General features: G+C 39.3%; 1 protein-coding gene across 1 annotated transcript in view; it reads right to left on the reverse strand.

Moving 5' to 3' along the window:
* Positions 1-20,483, reverse strand: part of LSAMP (limbic system associated membrane protein) — a 587,976-nt gene that overhangs the window by 21,072 nt on the left and 546,421 nt on the right. Inside the window, 6 exon segments of the mRNA XM_033130586.1 lie at positions 3,400-3,438; positions 10,179-10,327; positions 10,809-10,858; positions 10,860-10,930; positions 20,189-20,299; positions 20,302-20,322. Of these exon segments, the coding sequence (XP_032986477.1) occupies positions 3,400-3,438; positions 10,179-10,327; positions 10,809-10,858; positions 10,860-10,930; positions 20,189-20,299; positions 20,302-20,322 (441 nt within the window).

Raw genomic sequence — 20,483 nt, forward strand, 5'->3', positions numbered from 1 at the left:
TTTATCAATGGAAAAACAGGAACTGAATAGCAAGCAGCTGTGAACAAACTCAGTTCAACGTCTGGACCTGGAAGATAACCTCAACATTCCCCAAACCCACTTGCCACACGGGGTTAGTGAATGGAAAGGCTGTTCACTTGGGATAAATAATCAGATGGGAGGTAAACAAGTGAGACATTCCAGGGTTATTGACATTGTTTTTTTTTAAGTTGCAGTGACTGGAGAAAGATGGGCTGATTGAGCCCAGAGAGCCCAAGCTCCAGGGAATTCCTCACTTGTGGGTGATAAAAACAAGGCAATGTTGGTTTGTTCTTGTCCTTTTCTTTCACTTCGTTTAACTTTCTGAGGCTGGTCTGGTCACCTCGTTTTGAACCTGCAGTCCTTCTAAATGTACGGGCATCTCTAGATGCACTGACATCAAGAAGGACTATGCACAGTAAGCTCATGGGAGGGAGAAAGAACGTTGTTAGCATTTCCAGTATTCAGAGGCCTCGGGGAAATGATTTGAGCCTGACAAAGTGAGAAAAGCGCCCTCAGATGTACACTCTTCCCCCATTTTACAATTCAGTGGAGTTTCTGCAGCGATATATTCAGGGGTACTTATGTAAATATATGCCATTCATGGGCTCATTCAGAATAAATAAACCTAAATTAAACTTAATGAGAAAAACACCTATCAGAAACAGATCAAAGATGGAACACTACTTTAAAAAAAATTTATATATATACTATATCTTTTAAATTAAGGAGCAGGGAAAAGCACTGCTTTTCCTTGTTTTGTTTTTGGCAGAATAGAAAAGGACATTCGAAAAATTTCTGATTGGCCACAAACAATACAAATTGTCCTTGGTGTAATTCCAGTATCATCATCATCACTGCAGAAAATCAAGCAATATGATAAGGAAACCCAAGGGAAAGACATTTGATTTATTGAGCCTTGTTTTTGTTTAATCACAGCGTGAAGGGGTTTAGGACTGCCTTCCTGCTGTGACCCTGCTGTTTATCCCCAGTCAGCTTGATGAGCCATGTAGAGTGGGGTGGAGGGGAGACCCTTCGATGAGGGATATTAACCATGAAGCAGCTGAAATACACATCTTTTCTGTCACTAGGAAGTAGGAAGAAAGTTCTCTTTTTTATGGTAGGAGGACAGAAAAGGACCTTTGGGACTTGCTCCTACTTTCAAGACACCTTAAGGAAATTAACTGGTTCAAAATCCTTGACGCCATTGCATTAACCAACTGCTTATAGACATCTTAACACTTAGGGCTGAAAGGTAGGATTCCACATAGATGACAAAATACAATGTTTAATTAATGAAGGTATCTTGTGCACTAGTTATGATCACAGTGAGGCAGGCATGCCTTTCATAGATATTTCGGTACTTAAGTGGCACTATAAAAAAAAATTAAGGATTCTATGTTAGTATGTTTTTTTCCCCCAGGGGAAACTGCATTTCCCATTTTGATTGGAAAGGAGAGGAGAAAGGGGATTTGATCGCTACAAAAATAAAGTCTTTGTAAAGAATAGGGGACTTAAGATGGCACTATCTTTCTATACCAACTTCTTATACAAGCTATCCAAGTCTCTACGAACAGCTTTTCAATTTTGACCAGCAGAAGCCCAAAATATTAGTAGTCAGATAAATTATATTCTCTAAAACTATTGGAACTACGAAAGCTATCTACAGTCCTATCTACAATGTAAAATCAAAGTAGGGTCATTCTCCAATCAACAATTCCGTTTGTGGGAAAATATCATGTCCAACAGGATCCCACATGCTTCATCCCTGGTTCAGACTGTTTTTCAATATCCATCAGCTGTCCTTTGTGAATAGTGTCTGGCTTCATTTTGTTCATTTTGTTACATATATCATAAGCATGATCAGATAAAATATTTGAGTTTGTGGCTGCACAACTGCTCTCACAAAGGACAACCTAGAGTCATAGTGACACGGTGCAAAGTTCACCTTGGATGGAGCAAGACCTTTTTGAACATGTTATCCATTGGAACAAATGTGTATGTATGTGCTTGTCACATCAAGATACGTACAAGATGGCAGCATGATAAAATGGTGTCAATCTCTGCAGCAACACTAGAAGATAAATGTCTTAAAATAACTGTGGCATGTCAGGAATTCAAAATGGGATATTTTCCATGACACGAAGTTTCATGTTAAGTCTAAAAAACAGGCACATTTTAACAGTGTTATTTTTAGTGGCTGGCATGAGAAACAGATTTCATTAATGTTTAGGGGAGGATTTTATTCAACAGAGTTCTAAAAATAGTTTGGACCCTTCTTCAAATTTAAGAGCAACTCTTTTACTAAGCTTCTAATTGATCCTTAAAACCTTGCAATCCTCCTTTCAATATAATTATTATAAAATAAGTTTGCATATGTATGAGTACATAGATATGCAAAAGATTGCATTATTGACAATCTGAATATCTATACCCAATTCTGGCCTAATTTGTAGCTCAGATGAATGTTAATGAAACATGATCTGTCTTCAAACTAATAAAACAGCAGCTTTCCACCTTTAATTCTGAGCACATTTTCTTTACAGTATATATACTATAATCTTGTTTAATTGGATTTATTTTTTCCACATTAGCCCCCGCATGGCCTACTTTCCATTTTTTCTCAAGTCTTTGAGTGTTATTTGCAAATCACTTTTCTGGAATTTAATTTCAATGGTAGGTTGTTTTCATTTCAGATTTTTTGGTAATGTTTTCATTTTATTTGCCAATTTGCCTTTAAACAGCCTTAAACTTAGAAGGTTGGGGCTGCAGCTTGCATCTAAATGTGATGTAGGAAGGCAAAATTAATTTGAGTGTGTAGAAAGTTTTATGAAAGGAATACAGAGTGACTACCTTGTTTTCCCCTTTTGTGTTTTCTAAAATAGTTATGTTTAAAAGGAAATGCCCCTGAATTGGTCAAGATTTTAAGAAAAAGTATGTCCTTGTAATTGGGTTTAGCTCAACCTTAGGCAGTAGATAAATTCATTTTTACAAGTAATACAAATGACTTCAGATTCAGATGTGCACAAACCCCCAAATGTGAGGGTGGTCAGTTAGAGGATTTGTATTTCTATGAGCTATAGGATTTAACGGGCGCTGTTACAATATGTGAGTTCATCATATCTTTCATGCATACTAATTTAAGACAAAATTGGTTTTTGAGTTTAGCATCGTCTCTCAACTTGAAGTTAAGTTAGGTGACAGATCTGTTACATGCTTGTCAACTGATGTGGAGCAACTGATTGACTTTGTTTTGAAGGTTTAAAATAATGATTTGTATTGGATGTTAATTTTGTGAATGTGTTTCCCCCTTCGTGTCTTTTCCACATGATAGATGATGGAGAATGACCCAGCACAGAGCTACAGTGATAAAAATCATACTGACCTTGAATGGGTGGGGGCTTGTGGGTAAAACACGCTCTAAAAGGGGAAAAATAGTAAGCATCACGGAGAGTTTGTATATAAGAGAGATATGTATCTATATACCTATGTATATCTTACTCATGTTTAGCTCTTCAGACAATTATAAAAACAGAAGAATTTCCATGCCTATAGAATTATATCTCCCATTAAAGCGTTTGTCTGTTTTTCCTGCCAACACTGAAGTATCAAGAGCTATCAGTAAGTAACACTTAAAATCAAATCCTTTTAAAAAAACCTATATAGTAACCCTACAAACAGCATCATACCTTCAGTGAAAAACCAACTACCAAAATTAGAGGATTTTTTGGAGGACTGGGGTTGAGGGTGTTTAAATTAGTAGTGATGAAATTCAGGTTATGCATTTTGTTCCCGGTTCTGGTCTCTTTAACTCATGACAGATGGACCTGTGGTAGCTAAGGATTCCTTTCCTCTCCCTAAGCACTATAGCTCATAACAGCTTTAGCCAAGCATCTGGAAAATTTATTTTGGGAACTACTAATTCAAGTTTTCCCTCAGGTTTTTACTTCCATATTACTGATATCAGGGCAAGAATAATGCCAAGATACTAAGTTTCTGAGCATGATATAATTTTCGTTTTAGTCTTTTCCTTAATCCCACCCTCTCGTGGGAATACAATTTCACCTGAAATTTGATCAACTAGATCAAATTTGCTTGATGATAGATACACCCTGTTGAGTCATAAGAGGTGCTTTGCTTTGGAACACTTGTATCTTGGCTTTTGTGTCCCTCACAGTCCCATCCCCAAGCTACTGATCATAAATTGTACATAAATTCGGACTTTAAGGTATCCTTTACTTATCTCATCCACACTCCAGGTTTAATTCTAAATGTCCTGCTGAGGATCTTTCAGAAAGGCAGAATGGTACATTAGTGATAGGATGCATTACTTGCTACCTTTAGTGTAATGTATTTAGGACACACTTTTCTATATTCCTCCTAGCAGCTTGATTAAACAAAGACCGATGATAAATGAAACTAAAAAATCAAAACCACAAAGAGAAAAGCATATGTGTATATTCAAATTTGATCTGCTTGCCATTTTGTACCATAAGCTTAGAAAGCATAGATTTTTGCCTGGAATTTGGGCACTCAAGACATCTGGACACAGAAAACCCAGTCACCTGACCAAGTGGGCTTTTTCTCTAGCTTGGCTGAAAGTTATAGCATAAATGCCAAAGTTTCCTAAGCGCATTAAGATGGAACAGGTCAATAACAGCGCAGTGAACAAGTGTGTCTTAGTTACACAAGTGTCAAGTAGAAAAATGGTTTAAACCTCCACTGGTTATTTGGTGTTAAGTTTCCAGCTTTGAAAATAAATAGCTAAACTGCTTTCAGCATTTATGTAGCAGTTGGACACCACTGTCCCATATTATATTCTATCTACTGTATTTTACTTTTATTATTACCATTATTATTCAGACTCTTTAAATAACTCAGCTTAATATTTTCTCATCACACTGTTCACAGCTGGCTAAATGCACTCTGCCCTCATTTCCACAAGACCATTTGTATTGCTAAACCGTCTCATCCACCCTCCTTTCATTGCCTTTTCAACGGCTTCCCAGCTGGTTAGTATCATCTTAGCTCCGCCCCGTTATCCTCATCTGAGCCCCATCACGCCCCATTAGTTATTCTCATCCTCTTAATTCCATCCTACTGATACATCATTACATCATTCCTTAGACGCGTCCCATCCCAGCTTTTGATCCTTACTCTTCCACCATCATTCTGCTGTAGTTTGCAGTTTTTGCCAGGGCCTGTGGACTCCTGGAAGAGTGTGAAGTAAAGTAAATGCCACTGAAAATGAAAAGAAAAAAAAAAATTCTCCAACTTTTGAGATTCAAAAGTAGGGGAGGGCAGGAACCTTGGTGTTATGGGCTTTGTCTTTTGGCTGCTAATACAGGCATACCTCGTTTCATTGCATTTTGTTCTATTGCACGTCACAGATGTTGCATTTTTTATAAATTGAAGGCAAGACCCTCCACTAGCAAAAAGATTATGATTTGCTTTATTGCAATACTTGCTTTATTGCAGTGGTCTGCAATTGAACTCACAGTATCTCTGAGGTATGCCTTTACTTGAGTAGGTCAACCTAACTTGGCAACTGATTGGGAGGTTTTAGGAACAGAACTCTAAGGTTGACCCCAGTACTATGTTCTGTGGCTTTTAGTAAATCCCTTAACTCTGAGCTTCAGTTTCTTATCTGCTAAATGAAGGGATGAGGTATTATTGGCTGATAATCTGCTGGGATACCCTGAGAAACACTTAAATGGGCATTAACATCTCATAAGAAAACCTTCTGAATTAAAAGAAGCTAAAAGACAAAAGCTGGAGTTGAGGTGTGTGTGTGTGTGTGTGTGTGTGTGTGTGTATATATATATTTATATATATATGTAGAGGTAATTCATTAACTCCGATATGCTTTTCTTTTAATTTCCAGTGAGAATTGCAGATATTCAGTGATCTTTCTGGAAGTCAGCCTATCCTGTTCTAGAAACTAAAACTAGTTTCCCATTTATTTTCTTGTGTATCCACAGAGAGCCCTTATTAGTAGTTTACAGACAGTCTTTCAAACTACATGTGGGTAGTGTTCAAATAGCTGCTCAAACTGTTTTATAATGTGGCATCCGGAAGTAGCTGGTTAAGAGGCTTTGCCAAGTCTTAACTAGCATCATGGAGTGGTGCATATTTAAACACTGGGCCCCTAGGACAATAGCTTAAAATGGTTTCTAACGAAGGTCGGAGGCCCTCATTTTTAAGGGCTCTCTCCGGGCTGGGTTGCTTAGGCAGTACTTGAAATTTAATCAAGTACAGGTTTACAAGTTAATAATCTTTTAAAATTAAAAAGAAAATGTAAAAACGGCCTACACACTGATGTGGTATGGACCAGTGCAGATTTCTTTGTATTTTTATTCTTTTGTACTCAGTAGTCTCAAACAGAGTAAAGAACCTTACCAACCCACATGTTGATCCATCCTGTCCTTTAATGGTCCTATGGGACTAGTCCCCTCAAGGGTCAAATGCTGACCACCAGGCTGAAACATTAGCTCAGAATCTCAAGGTGACAAAGTGAAGTCAGCGGTCTAATGAATCTAGTAGACCCAGGCTGGCGGGAGTTAATGGAAATGGAAGTGGGAGGTGACAGAGGCAGTGCTCTTGGGTGGGTAGGAATAGTCAGGGGAAAGACCTCACTAAGTGAAAAAAAGAGACAGAAATTAAATGTCTCCTCACCTCCAAACAACAAAAGATACATCTCCTAACATTTTCCTGCATAAACAAATCTAGATGATGGGTTGGTCTAGAGCTTGGACTCTGGAAACAGATTACCGAAATTTAAATCCCAGCAGCCTTACTTAGTTATTCAACCTCTTTGTATAATGGAGAAGTAAACATACCTAATAGGGTCATCCTGATGATGAAATGAGAGCATGTATGTTAAGTGTTTAGCACAGATGCCGATTCCCTTGTAAGCAGTGATGTCATTGAAATCATCACTCTTATTCTTCCTCCCTGTCTGTTGCTTTAAAAGTAACTCAGTGTAAGCACTGAAACAAGATGAGTGTCCTTTGTGGGTACATCACAGGCATCAGTGTGGAAGCGTGGAACCTATTATGTTACATATGATGCTGCTGAAACTTCTCTTGGCATCATCAGAAGTCCAAGTCTTCATTCACGTGATGCATATTGCCCCAGTCCAACAAGGAGTAAGGAGCTGAATTCTTGCCCATACACACTACACATCGTACCATTGGATTAATGTGTTCAGAAAAATTATACAATGGAACCCTTTGCCAGGATGAAGGAAAAGGTATAAAAGGCATTACTTGGATCTATAGATTGAGGTGGTATGGATCCTTGGCAAACAGAATGCTAGAATGTGTGGAGAACAAGAAAGGAGAAAGGACTGGTTTAATGAGGAAAAAATTACTATAAGGACAGTGTTTTCTTACACTCTCATTCCATTATTTTGACCATTTCGGAGACCAACATTTGACTAGAGAGTGCAAAAGTACATGTACTATGTATGTGGTGGAGGGCAATCTATACAGTGACCGCAAACTGACACTGTGTAAAAAGTCAGCATACGTCACTGCGGTGAACACTGAAAATGTGCTGATGTGCCAGTGAAGACGGATAATCGTGAACTCTTCAGGGGCTCTGGCTCTGGTTTCTACCTGCTGCTGCCTCTGGCTGGCAGCAGCTCACCAGCTGCCTCGTGTGCTCTGGCCTGGCTGGGTCAGCAGAACACCCCGCTGCCCACACAGTGCTCTCCGTCAGCGCAGCCAGCCTCAGCTGCCCTCCCACACATCACTCCCTTCCTGACCCTGGGCTGTGGAAAAGCACCGCCACCAACCGTGTCTTCCTTCTTCCCACTAAACCCCTCTACTTTGAATCTAAGTGATGGGCAATCTGTTCACATATGTCCTTTTTCTTTCTTCCTTTTTCCTGTTCCTCTTCTAGTGCTCCCTCAAAGCCACCCTCCCTCTCTTCCTCCGCCTTTCTTTTCTTCCTTCCTTCCTTCCTTCCTTCCTTCCTTCCTTCCTTCCTTCCTTCCATCCTTCCTTCCTCCCCTCACTCCCTCCCTCCCCCCTTCTCTCTTTTCCCTTTGGTGGAAAATAGGCTACTATAGAGCTGCATTTCCAAGGATTCAGCTATGAAGCCTGTAACAATGCACCTCAGAAACCTAAACGGTGGTGGTGGGGTGGGTGTGGTGGAAGTGCCCTTCCTGTTACATAAGAAGCAGCGCTTCCCCCCTTAAAATGTCCACACTTAGGCCTTGGGTCTAAGACATAGGGCAATAAACTCACTAATTTCTGGTGATTTTATTAGCTTCTTTTCACCTCAAAGCCTAATGACCTTTCGAATTCTATTCTTCAGTGAGTATCACACCTCCTTACTTTCCCATAAGGTGGGAAATCAATACAAAACTGAATACTGATGCATAGCTGCCTCTGTGTGCCTGTGTGGGCGCTTCTGCAGGGGGCAGCGTGGGCCCACTGGGTCATCGGTCAGCACATCGGTCATCACAGCACTGTCACTTCTCAGATATGTAACTGAGGGTGACTTCTGTGAAATCATCAAGGGCATATGATTATGATACACTTGTCCAGGTCCTTGATTCTCAGTTTACAGGTAGAAATTCTGTAAGATTCTTGACATTTTATTGGACATTTCTTAATTTTAACTACTTTTAAAAGTCCTTTAAATGAACTTTTGTGAATAGGGCAATGTTATGGTAGGGCTTGAGATTACCTTTCAGACTAACAGTATCTCCATTACCTTTGGCTCAGCCCAAGCACTCTCTGTCCTCCTTAGGTATTCCATCCTTTCATCCTCCTCCCCTTCCTCTCTCTCAGTCCATGGGTATCATTTCATTTATTATTTGAAATATATCATTAGCACACTTCTTCTGGGAGGAACAGGAAGAAAAGATACTTTAATGAAAATTTATAGTTGCTCACTTTCTCCAACTCATCCCATTGGCCATTTTCTCTTTTCCAAGCCCTATAAAACCTCTTGTTCAGTGTATATTGCTCTACTTAACCAGATCACCTTCCACTTGTCAGAATCTCAAATTCATAGTTGAGGCTGATTTTTCTCCCCTATTTATGTCAAGAATGAAACTGGTAACTATATTTCTTAACAAAATGTCTTCTCAAGTGTCTTGAGATATTGATGTCTCTATCTGAAGCAAAGAACGCTGATGTTTGGTCTTTGGAGACAAGTAAACAGGCATATGAATTTTAAACTTCATATCGATGCAGCATTTTATAGCTGTATCCCATCCAACTGTTAGAGACTGAAGTCTACGGGAGTTATGAATGAGAAGCTGAAGGCCAATTTTATCATTTTCCCTGATCTCACCCATTATACTTCTGTTTCTCAGGGAGCATTTGCTTCTATGCTCCTAGTTACTGGGCCACAAGGCAGAGGGGTCAGATAACCTGATTACAACATCCTGCTGCAAAGCAAGGCTCCACGATGCGCTCTCCTACTAACATCAGGAACACAACTGACTCCTCCCTAGTCTGCCTTTAGGATCTCCTTTGGTTTTCAGAAATGCTCCTCTCGCCTATCATTCCACTTCTCTTCCAAAAATATATCAGACAAGCAATGTTTCCTGCTGTCATATGGAAACGTTTTTGCAACCATTTTTCCTCCTTTAGATTTCATATTATGTTTTAATCATTGGTTCCACCCTTTCTGTTGTGCTGTTCGTAACACACTTTCTTGTTCCAGTCTCTCTCTTCTCCCAGCACCTAATCCATCTTCACTGAACATTTCTTCCTTAATCTCTCTTATCACAGCCATTTTTTCACTGCCATCCATTTTCTAGGATCTTATATCACTTCTGCTCTTGAAGAGACCATCACCAAAGAGATATTTGTTCTCTGAATATTCTTTCAATTTAACCAACCAGAAAAACAAAAACAAAAACAAAAAACCAAAAAACCAAGTAAACTAAACAAACAGCAAACAAACAAAAAGAAAACAAGTCAGCTATCAAAATAAGCCAGGGAAGAGAGGGATGTTATTTCATTTGTAAACCTAGTCTTATGCATAGGGATTGAGAACTTGTATTTCTGTTTCAGTGACTATATTCTGATGTTTCTATACATTTACCCTTAATAAATACAAAGTTATTTTTTAAGTTTTCCATGGGAGAATTCCAACCATGCAGTTCTCCCACATTGGGCCTGCCTTGGCATACTTACTGAAAAGGACTAGGCTGGCGTTGGTGACCCCCAGCTTGTTGGCAGCCACGCAGGTATAGTTGCCATAGTGTTCCTCAGTGACGTTGGTCACTGTCAGGGAGGACTGGCCCTCCGTGCTCTTAATCTCAAGGCCATTGGCACTGTTTATCCTAAGAGTTCAAAAACAGAAGAGTGAAAGAAACACTGGTGAAGATTTGGCATAGTAATTCCTTTTTCATCATTATGTTGGAGGAAAAGGAGAGAAAGGAAGTAGTTGGAGTTGGTTGTTCCCTGCTCAAATCCTCATTGTAATTTTGCAATTCCATATTGTCTGAAGCAATGTCCATCCACAGAGAAGACTCGGGGATGGATGAGTTTCCCTGGGCTTGGTTTCCGCAATAGGCAAGAAAGACATGCAGGTGAAATTACCCACTGAAGCACCTACCTCCCTCTGCATGGAACCTGAGTGCTTTGGGGCTTTTTCAGCTTAAGAGCTGCAGGCCCAAAGCACTTGATAAAGAGATCTGGAAAAGAAAAGAGTCTAATAGTATAGGCCTAAATAATTAGAGTTGGGCTTGTTTTTGTCATTAGGGTTTCTGGTGCCCTCACCTAGCAGAGCGGTGGGGGCATAGCAGGTTTGTACATACATACCTGGTATCATCTCGGTACCACTCAAAGTCCGGTGCAGGCACTGCAGAGGCCTTCACATTTGAGTGAAGCTTGTCGCCCTGTGGTAGCTTCGTTGCTCTTGGATTCCGTGATAGTGGGAGGATCTGTGGGAAGGATAGGCACACAGTAGGCACACAGTTTCCATGACAGTCAGAGAACACTCCAGAAGTTCCATACAAGAAGAAATTAGAAAGGAGAATCTGAAGAAGTGCAGGAAAAATAGTCTTAAAGCTCCATGTCTATGAATTATGCGATCAGAAAATTAAATAAAAATAAGAGATAATTAATGAAAATTAAATAAAAATAAGAGATAATTAATAAAAATGTAGACTTGGTTTACTTAACTGGGACACTTAACAGGGTTTTATGGAAATAGAATCTAGGATTTCTTTTTTTCCTGCTCCAATAGACCATCATTTATTTCAACCATAGATTACAATATTTGCATAGATTTTTTTTCTTTTTATAAGTTAAGTGGTGATACTAAAGGACTTGAGATTTTAATGTATAATTTGAGCATTTTTCTTTCTCATCATCATCATTATCATCATTAGGATTGTTACGGTCTGAAATGACAGTAAGAAGTCTGATGAAAATAATACAGGGCTAAAGTGCTCCCAAGCCAAGCTTAGCCTGATATTGTTTCAGGAATGCAGGAAAACAAACAAACACTTTACTTATTTTTCTCCTATGTGTTCCCTAATTTCTATGACCCTGGTAAATTTGCTTTTATGTATGAAGGTACAGTTTGAGATCTATCTTGGTACATAGAAGCCTTTCTGGTGTATCAGTTTTCTACTCTCTCAGGCAGTTGTGCCCTTGATTCTTGCTGCTTAGGATTGGGCTGCAAAACAGTAACAAACACATCTGACATTCTAATTTGACATGATTCTTTCAAAGAATCCTGTGGCGAGTGGAACAAGTGTTTACAGGTCCACATAACTGAGGTAGGATGGTAGACGTGAGGTCCCTGGCTTGATGATGCTATGTTTGTTCAGGTTATGGACCTTCAAAGAGAAAAATAATTTCTGTCCAAAGACTATTTGCCAGAAAATGGCAACTTGGCTGCATGCACATGGAACAAAGTTATCCAAACAATCTGTTTAGACTTTGTAGAGGAAAAAGCTTATTTAGGGAAAATAGTAAAGTGATCTGTAGTATACAAAATTCACTTAAATCTGTTCAGTGCCTGGTTCAGCTCACTTATTTCTGGAGTCTTTCTTCATATTCACAAATTATTTTCCAAGTTTTCTGCCTATATAAGACTCCGATCTAGTAAGAAAGATGTGCAAAAGCATCTAGTTAGTCTGCAATTTCTCCCTCATTTCATTTTCACATCAGCTTGGATGTCTTTAAATCACTGCCAGAGAAGGGGGTTAGAGCACGTTTGGATAAGCACCACCAGTCCGTGTGTAAACAGGCGTGCCAAAGTGGGTGGTGGGTGGCGGTTGTTGCTGTTGCTTTAGACTTATCTGCTCATTTTTGTATAGGTACAAAAAGGCAACACAATGAGTGGAAAGAACCCTGGGTTGGAAACTAGGAGTCCTGAAATTTAATTTCAATTTGCTTGTGTGGACCTCCCATTATACACTTTATCTTTCTGAAGCCTTGGTTTTATTACCTATATAATGAGGGAACCACACTGTAATGATCGATAGTATCCCTTCCAGCTATTAAAAAAAAAATCCCAATTCTAGTCACAACTGCCCATTCTTTACAAATGAACAGTTTGTATCATTATGACCCAAATATATTTTCATACCCATACCTCATTTAACCCTTACATTGCTAACTTTCAAAATTAACTCATTGATCTATTCCATAGATTAGGAGTCAGGGTTAGCAGTCAAAAATGGGACACTGGAGGTCTGATTTTGACTCTTCCCTTAACCAGACTGTGGCCTAGGCAAGCATCCTTACCGAGGATGCTTGTAAAGCATCCTCGCTTCTCCTCTTTTAACACAAGGAGTTAGCTTAAAACGATCATCAAGGGGTTCCATTTAAAATTCTTTCATTCTTTGATTGGTTATATAGATCATTAGAGAACATTAGTTCCAAAAATAACGCAATAACTGGGGGTAGCCGTGATGGGGGGTTAGGGATTTGTATAGGGATGGAACATCAAACAGACGTTAGAAGCTTGCATTTAAAGTGTGATAGACCTGAGCTCAAATCTAGGCTCTGTCCCTCATTGTCCTTCCTCATTATAGAGTTCAGACCTTGTCGAGAGTCACACTGCTTCAATTTCTTCATCTATAAAATGCTGGAACCAGAGGCAAGGAAGTCTATTTGGAGATTGTTGAAGGATTCCAGAGAGAGCTTGCATTTGGTTTGTGACAAAGGGGCCGAAAGGCAATGGACAGATTCAGATGGAGATATGAAGCTTCAGAACTGACAAGATTAGATGTGAAGAGTGAGGAAAAGAATGTCAAAGATAACACCCCAGCTTCTGGCTTGAACATCTAGGTGATGCCGTCCACTGAGGTAAGATACATAAGAAGAGAAACAGATGATCAGCAGTAAAACACTGAATATTAGTTTCCCATGCTCACCTCTGACCCTAGGACGACCTGGGTTTGAACTGTGTGTTCCAACTTGTATGTGGATTTTTTTCAACAAATACTGTAAATGTATTAACATTTTCTTTTCTCTAGCTTACTTTACTGTAAGAATACATTATAAAACATATGCAACATACAAAATATGTGTTAATTGACTGTTTATGTTAGAGGTAAGACTTCTGGTCCACAGTAGACTATTAGAAGTTAAGTTTAGGGAGAGTCAAAAGCTATGTGCGGAGTTTTTGATTGCACAGGGGTTGGTGCCTTTAACCCTCATGTTGTTCAAAGGTCACCTGTATTAGGTTCTAAAACTGTCAATGACTCCACAATCTGTAGCATGTTGGCTGGAGAAATAATCCTGGTTGTGATTCTATCGCTTTGTTTAATTTCTCAATTTGTAAAATGAGTTTTAACTAGTTTGTTTCCAGATCCATGTGGTTATAACTGATAAATCCTTAATGATGACTGTCGCTTTGCTCAACCAGCCCTAAACCTGAACCAAGACTCTACACCTTTCACCACCTGTACCTCTGGTGCTGCTAGCTGTGGCACCTCAATATAAGAATGCCACGGTGTATGCCTTCTGTCCCTCCTCCAGGGGACCAGGAATACAGGTCCCAGCTCTACAGTTTCATGGGAGAATTCTTCCTCACTCTGGATGTTTCCTTCCATGTGGCAGGAGATTATTTAGTCTATATCCCTACTCTGAGATGTAGGGGGAAGAATAGTTTTTCTGACTGAAAATTTTGGGAAGAACAAACTAGGTTTGGTTGGCTCATCTTTTCACCTTCTCCCTTTGGGGACCAAGCTTCTGTTGGGGAGCAGAGAAGAACCTCTGCCTTCTCAACTATGAAGTCTTACTTGGGGCTCTTTCCTTCCCTTCTCATGTGGGCAGGCCTGCCCCCAGTCCGAGGCTGCCATGATGGAGGGTAAGTCAGCTACAAAAGCTCCTACCACTAATCACTTTGATCTCTAATAATGGGGGCAAATGGGCCTCCAATACTACTCTTTTACTTATTTCTCCATGTGTTCAGAACCAGAGTAGCTAAGTAGTAAGCTATTTGTTAACTCCTCAAAGACATGGGAAAGGTGGCAGTGAACTAGGGTTGAACACAATTAAGTGCACTAATCTTGGGACAAGATGGCACTAGTCAATATGAAGGCCAACGACTTCCTTGAAATTCTAGAAAGTTTCTTGTACTCGGGTAAATTCACAGGTAGTGATAGATGTATGAAGAGCTTGTTGTTTCCAATATTTCTCAAATGACACAATGTTGCAGGTCTATTTGTTCATGGCTTATTGGAAAGAACATTTCAAAATTCATTTGTAATGAATTCTGTACAGGTGAGGCTAAGAAAAATTATTACAAATCATATTGTGGCATGCCTATTGTAATTAAAATAATAGATGTCCTTGCTCAAAATATGGTTATAATAAAAATGAGACTTAATAAAAATGCTGCACAGAAGTCCATTGTTATTCTTTATGTGACTTTGGAATAGCTTGCCAATGGTCAAAGGACTCTTTCAGTTTTTATTACTTCAAAATTCTGGGTTCTGAGAATATTAATAAGGGTTTTTTTCTTATATCACCAATAATAAGACTCTTCTAATTAGAATGAATAGGATAAAATGACAGTGGCCTAGCAAACAAAATATCATTCATTTACTCTTCCTAATATTTGGAATAACAGTATAAAATAACACAATTCTTAATAAAGAATTCAATTTATAGGCATTTACCATATGCCAGCACTCTAGTCGGCTTTAGATATTCTTTCTGTCCAAATAATAGGAGGTAAGGATTATTAACCTACTTTATAAATGAGAAGGACAGACCTACATGGGGTTAGCAACTTGTCCAAATTCACATAGCCAGCATTTGATGGAGTCTGGATTTGAACCCATCTTTCTGAAGCCCATGTTCTGAACCTCTCTGTGTTTCCACTGGAATGAATTTCTTTAGAGAAAAATGAATTCCAAATAGGAAAGAGACCATTTAGAGGAGCATGCTGATAGCTTAAAAGGTAAATGTTACACATTTCTGCTATTACAGGGTACCAAAATATGGCACAATATGCAGTGACATAGTGGATATAAACCCACATTAGGAATCAGAAGATGTGGGCTCAATTTCTGTCTCTTAGATTGTCACCTCCTAGAGGCGACATGCTGACTTCCTGAAGCTCCTGACCGATGAATGTAGATGATGACATCTGCCTACCTATCTTTCAGGTTTGATGTAAAGATCAAATGAAATCACGTATATGAGAGCATGTTTAACACCTAAAGTGATTACATTTATTATTTTTATTACTATTATCACATGGTGTCACAGAAGGAAAGAGGGCTTTGGAGTTAGACTCCGGTTAGAGTCCTAACTCTACCACTCACAAGTTCTTTGATTTTTGTGGCAGAAAATACTTACATACTCTGAGCTTTGTTTTTATCCTTTTTGAATGAGGATGATTCAATTACCTCCCAGTGTGCAGTGTTGGACCAATGGGGTGGGGGCAAAGAATGCAGGCAGTAAGATAGCATTGTCTACAGAGAATTTAGAAACAATAATGAAAGTGACTAAAAGTTGTCTTTTTTCAAAATCACTATCTACCAGAAATACTACACATACTAAACAATGTCTATCTGTGATAAGTAAATATTCCTTCTTGCTGCGGCAGGCTGGGACAATATGACTCCCCTTTGGCTGGTCACTGTCAGTGTGATGATTGCCGTGAATCATACATATCTTTAGCGTAGTCTTGGTACTCTGAAGGTACTCAGAAAGTTATGGTTCTTGTTCACATTGCAAAGTTATGGTAGAAAATCACAGTAACTCTGGATTCTTACTGAGTATTTCCTCTGAAGATCCCATAATAGATCATAAATATTAGGGCATGTCTTTACTGATACTTCCCAATACATGAATAAACTAAAGGTTGGCATGGAGAATGGATAGGTGAAGCTATGAATAGCTAGTGAAGGTAGCCAGCTGGTTCCATATTGAGCAATTAGTTTTCTAAAGTTTCCTCACCAGATGATTTTTGAATCAGAGCACTGAAGAGTCCAGTTAAACTACATATATATTATCTGGGGACAATAGAGGTCTCCAGTCCCAAGAGTGTATGGTAATAACCTCCGCTTCCTCTAAATAAATGGCTATCAAATATAAGGGCGAGCTTCAGAAATACCAGTGTCTCATACCTCCCTAAGACTATGTGGTATTGGTTAGCTCTGGATGACAGGGTGGAGGCAGAGCTGGGTTCAAAGGGAGACAAGCAGAGGAAAGAAGTTATAAGAGTAACATTGTGAACCAAGTTGGAGAGATAGCTGTGGGAAGGCAGCACGTAGGAATATTAGCTGGTCAATGGTGTGAGGGACAGTCTTGAGAGTTGGGGCAGATTTTTGAGAAGAATTTCTCCAGGAATAGGAAAAGAGTCCAGTGTAGGTAGAGTCAAAATAAATTAATAGGCTGTATTTATTAGACATTTACTATGCATTAGATATTATCCTCCGTTTGCTGGGCACTAGTATGTGACAAACCCATAAGTAGATCCCCTTTTAATGCACTGTGAGAACTGAAATTGAAGAATTCTTCATAGAACCTGGAATGAAAGGACAACTGTTCCTTGGGCTGGTATCTGGAAGAAATTAGCAGCTTGACTGCATAAGATACAAGAAACCAAAAGTCCTGCCTATTGTATAAAATTTTACTAAGCTTTTTCAGTCGATTTCAAGTCAATAATTTAGCTTCTGTAAACTCCAGGACCTCCTACCATTTAGAAAATAGATTTGGCATATCAAATGGCTAGGTGCAATACACAGATCACCTGTGGAGAAAGATTATTTAAGAGAATTTTTTTTTTTAAAAAAAGGAGAGACTGTATGGTTCAGCTTGTGAACAAAAGAGGAGAAACTGTTACGTTTCTCTTGTTTACTGCTCTAGCTTCTAGGTGCCCTGCAACAAACACCTGTTGGCAACTGAGGAAAGGAATCACTAAAATGCTGGTAGGAGAAAATTACCAGCACTGGGATTTTTTTTTTTTTTTAAGTGGTACTCAGGGTCTGTTTCATTACAATAATCTATTCAGCCATTAATTATCTTAAGCATCTTGATACCCTGACCTAATTCCAAACCCTGTGTTTTGAAAAGGAAGAGGAATCAGTTTCAATCATGGGACATTTTCATAGCGCAGTTGGCAGGCGTAGGTGAAGTGACAAAGGTGATTCTACATACTTCTCAGTATTCCTGAGTTTTGCTAACCAGACCTGGCTCTGTAATGTAATCTTGGAGTCTTCATCTACTTAACACAGTTACATTTAAGTAGAACAAATTATTTGAACAGGGCAAGAGGAGCAATGGCGAGTTGTTTTAATATAATATACACACAGTTCATGAAGTGTGGGTAAAAAGGTGACTCCAAAGGAAATTGATACGAGAAAAATTCTTGATTTGTGCCCACCATCATTTGCAAAGCTTGGAGAAATGTTAAAAAGGCAGAGTTTACCTGTGTGTTTTTCAGCTACTCATTTCCTGAGCAATTTTTTATAAGGTCAGGCGTGTGCTAGGTGCTGCTGGTTAGAACATACTGGATGTCTGACTAAGCTCATTAATTTGTTATGAGGTTTTCTTTTAGAATCGAGGTTCTGTCCATATTTTTCTGTGGTTCACTCATCACTAACACAAGCTCACATTTTCATAAAAGCCTTTTCTTGAAAATTATCAGTATTTTCTTCTGAGTTACACTTTGGTGACAGTCAAGAAGGAGCAATGTCAGACTAATTGAGCTAATAGTAATAACACAGCCTAGGCGGCTGGCTTTGATCTTGGGAACCATCTGCAATGCAGACCACTTTGATGTTTCACACAATGGAAGCATAAATATTTTCTATGTACTCCATGATTGGACTCTCAGAAATCTAATTAAGAGGAAGGTCAATTAAGAGAAAATAAAATCTAAACTCCAAAAGTCAGAGAAGAGGTGGAGGATGATGGCATGGCTGTGTGTACATAAAAGGAGCTACTAACCTAATTATAACTTATATAAACACCCAGAGAAATTGCCTTTCATGTGAAAAAAAGGTCCTAAAGCATTTTATAACATTGAGATCATTAATGTGTCTTTGAAACACACCCAATACTGGAAAAGAATAGTTAATACTGGCATTTCAAAACTCCATTACTAAAAAAAATGCAGACAGCGAGGGGATAAAAGCACTTCAGAGCTCATCAAGCGCAGCCCCTTGCTTCTTGGAAATGAGAGAGCCATAAATGTCTATGGCAGAGGTGTGTAGCGACTGGATTCTTCTAGGTGGTGTGAAGAGCTTCGCTGTCTTGTTTCAGAAGGCTGCAAGGCTGGAGAAAGGTGCTTGTTTCAGAAGGCTGCAAGGCTGGAGAAAGGCCCCAGGATCGAGTGCAGCCCAGCATAGCTGGGTCACCTTAGGCAAGTTTCCTCAGCAATCTATGTCTCCGTTTCCACATTTTTGAAGTTGGGCCCATAGTGTTTATCTCATGAGTTTACTGTGAGGATTAAATGACAGATGCAAGTCCCTTCATCCAGTGCTGCACACAGTAGGTACTAACAACTGAAAACTCCTCCTTCTCCTCTCTTTCTGCTGAGAGTATGAGTTTTAGAATCAAAGGGGCCTGAATCTGAATCGCTTTCTTCCACCTGCTGTCTGTGCCACCTTGGAAAGGCAATTTTATCTCCTTGGGCTTCAGAGTCTCAAACTCTTAAATGGGGTCAATTATACCTAGATTGCTGGAGAATATATACAGAATCACTGGCACATAGGTAACTGCATAGGGGGACTTAAGATAATGAAAAGTAACTTGCCACAGTCTAAAGCATTCTTTCAAATAGGGGTTATTTATGCATGTGTGTCTGTGTTCATGCATGCTTGTATGTGTGTATGTGTGCATGTGTGTTATATGTCCATATGTGTGTACATAAGATGTATATTTGAGTGTGTGTGTGAAATGTATAGGACGGAAGAACTGTCAGGACATCCCTTCATCCCTGTCACCAGCCACAATTGTGTGATGTGGAAACTTGAATAATGTGGAAAGTCACTCCTAGTTGAACAGGGTAAAAAAATTCTCTTTATTCATTTGTTGGGTGACGCACATCATATATGGATCCACACCGACCCTCTGTCTGTTTTGAATTACATCTAAGGACCCTTTCATCTGAGAAGTTCAAAATATGCCCACTTCCCTATGTATCTTGAGAAATCTTACTTTCTAAAACCCACAATTTGGGACAAATAGATAACCAAAATTAACTTATTTGGTGTCCCTGTTAGCCCTCAGGGACACATGGATCTGACCACAGTGGCTTGACTTTGTTCGCAAGGCCAATTAGTTAAGTAGCAGAGGATAAAATATGATCTTGGGTTATTCCTTTCTGACAAACAATGCATTAAGATGAAAATTCCAGTTAAAGCGGATATGAATTGTTGCTTTTTCCAAAGTAGTATGACCTTAGTCTCCACAAAGACCAGAAGAGTGATTGCCAGAAATGCTAGTGCTGTCTGATCATGTTTTCTTAATTCTATAGTCTGAGTAAAACACTGAGTGTATTGTTAAATGTATTATGGGATATTTAGAGTTGATAGCGTTGATTTATCAAATTCAAAGGCCAAGTCCTGCCCTTGGATTGTCAAATGTGTAAATGTGCATCCCTGACCAGAGAAACATCTGCTTGAAATGCAGTGTTCTTTTGCTAATGGGATCTGTAGAGCTCACGAGAGGTGGAGGTGGACCCTGGGCACACAGCCTCTGCTGGCTGCCTCCATACTCACAGTTCACAGTGACCTTGACTTGTTTGACATCCGCCGAGGAAACCTCATTGGCAGCTTTGCACTCATATTTGCCTGACTGCTCCCTGGTGATACCGAGAATCTCCAGATATCTTCTTCTCCTTCAAATTCTCTTCCTGAAAAACAGAGGTTTGCATGATTGTTTTTTAAAGTTTAAACTACACAGCAGATCGGCCCATTTGTTTTCTTTTTAGGAACGATAAATCCCCATGGCTTTTTAATAATTTAACAGTGTGCTTTGTCTGAGGTCAGGTTCCACAAAAGCAGACCCCAGGAC

This window comes from Rhinolophus ferrumequinum, chromosome 2 (genome assembly GCF_004115265.2).
Source record: "Rhinolophus ferrumequinum isolate MPI-CBG mRhiFer1 chromosome 2, mRhiFer1_v1.p, whole genome shotgun sequence".
Taxonomy (NCBI): Eukaryota; Metazoa; Chordata; class Mammalia; order Chiroptera; family Rhinolophidae; genus Rhinolophus; species Rhinolophus ferrumequinum.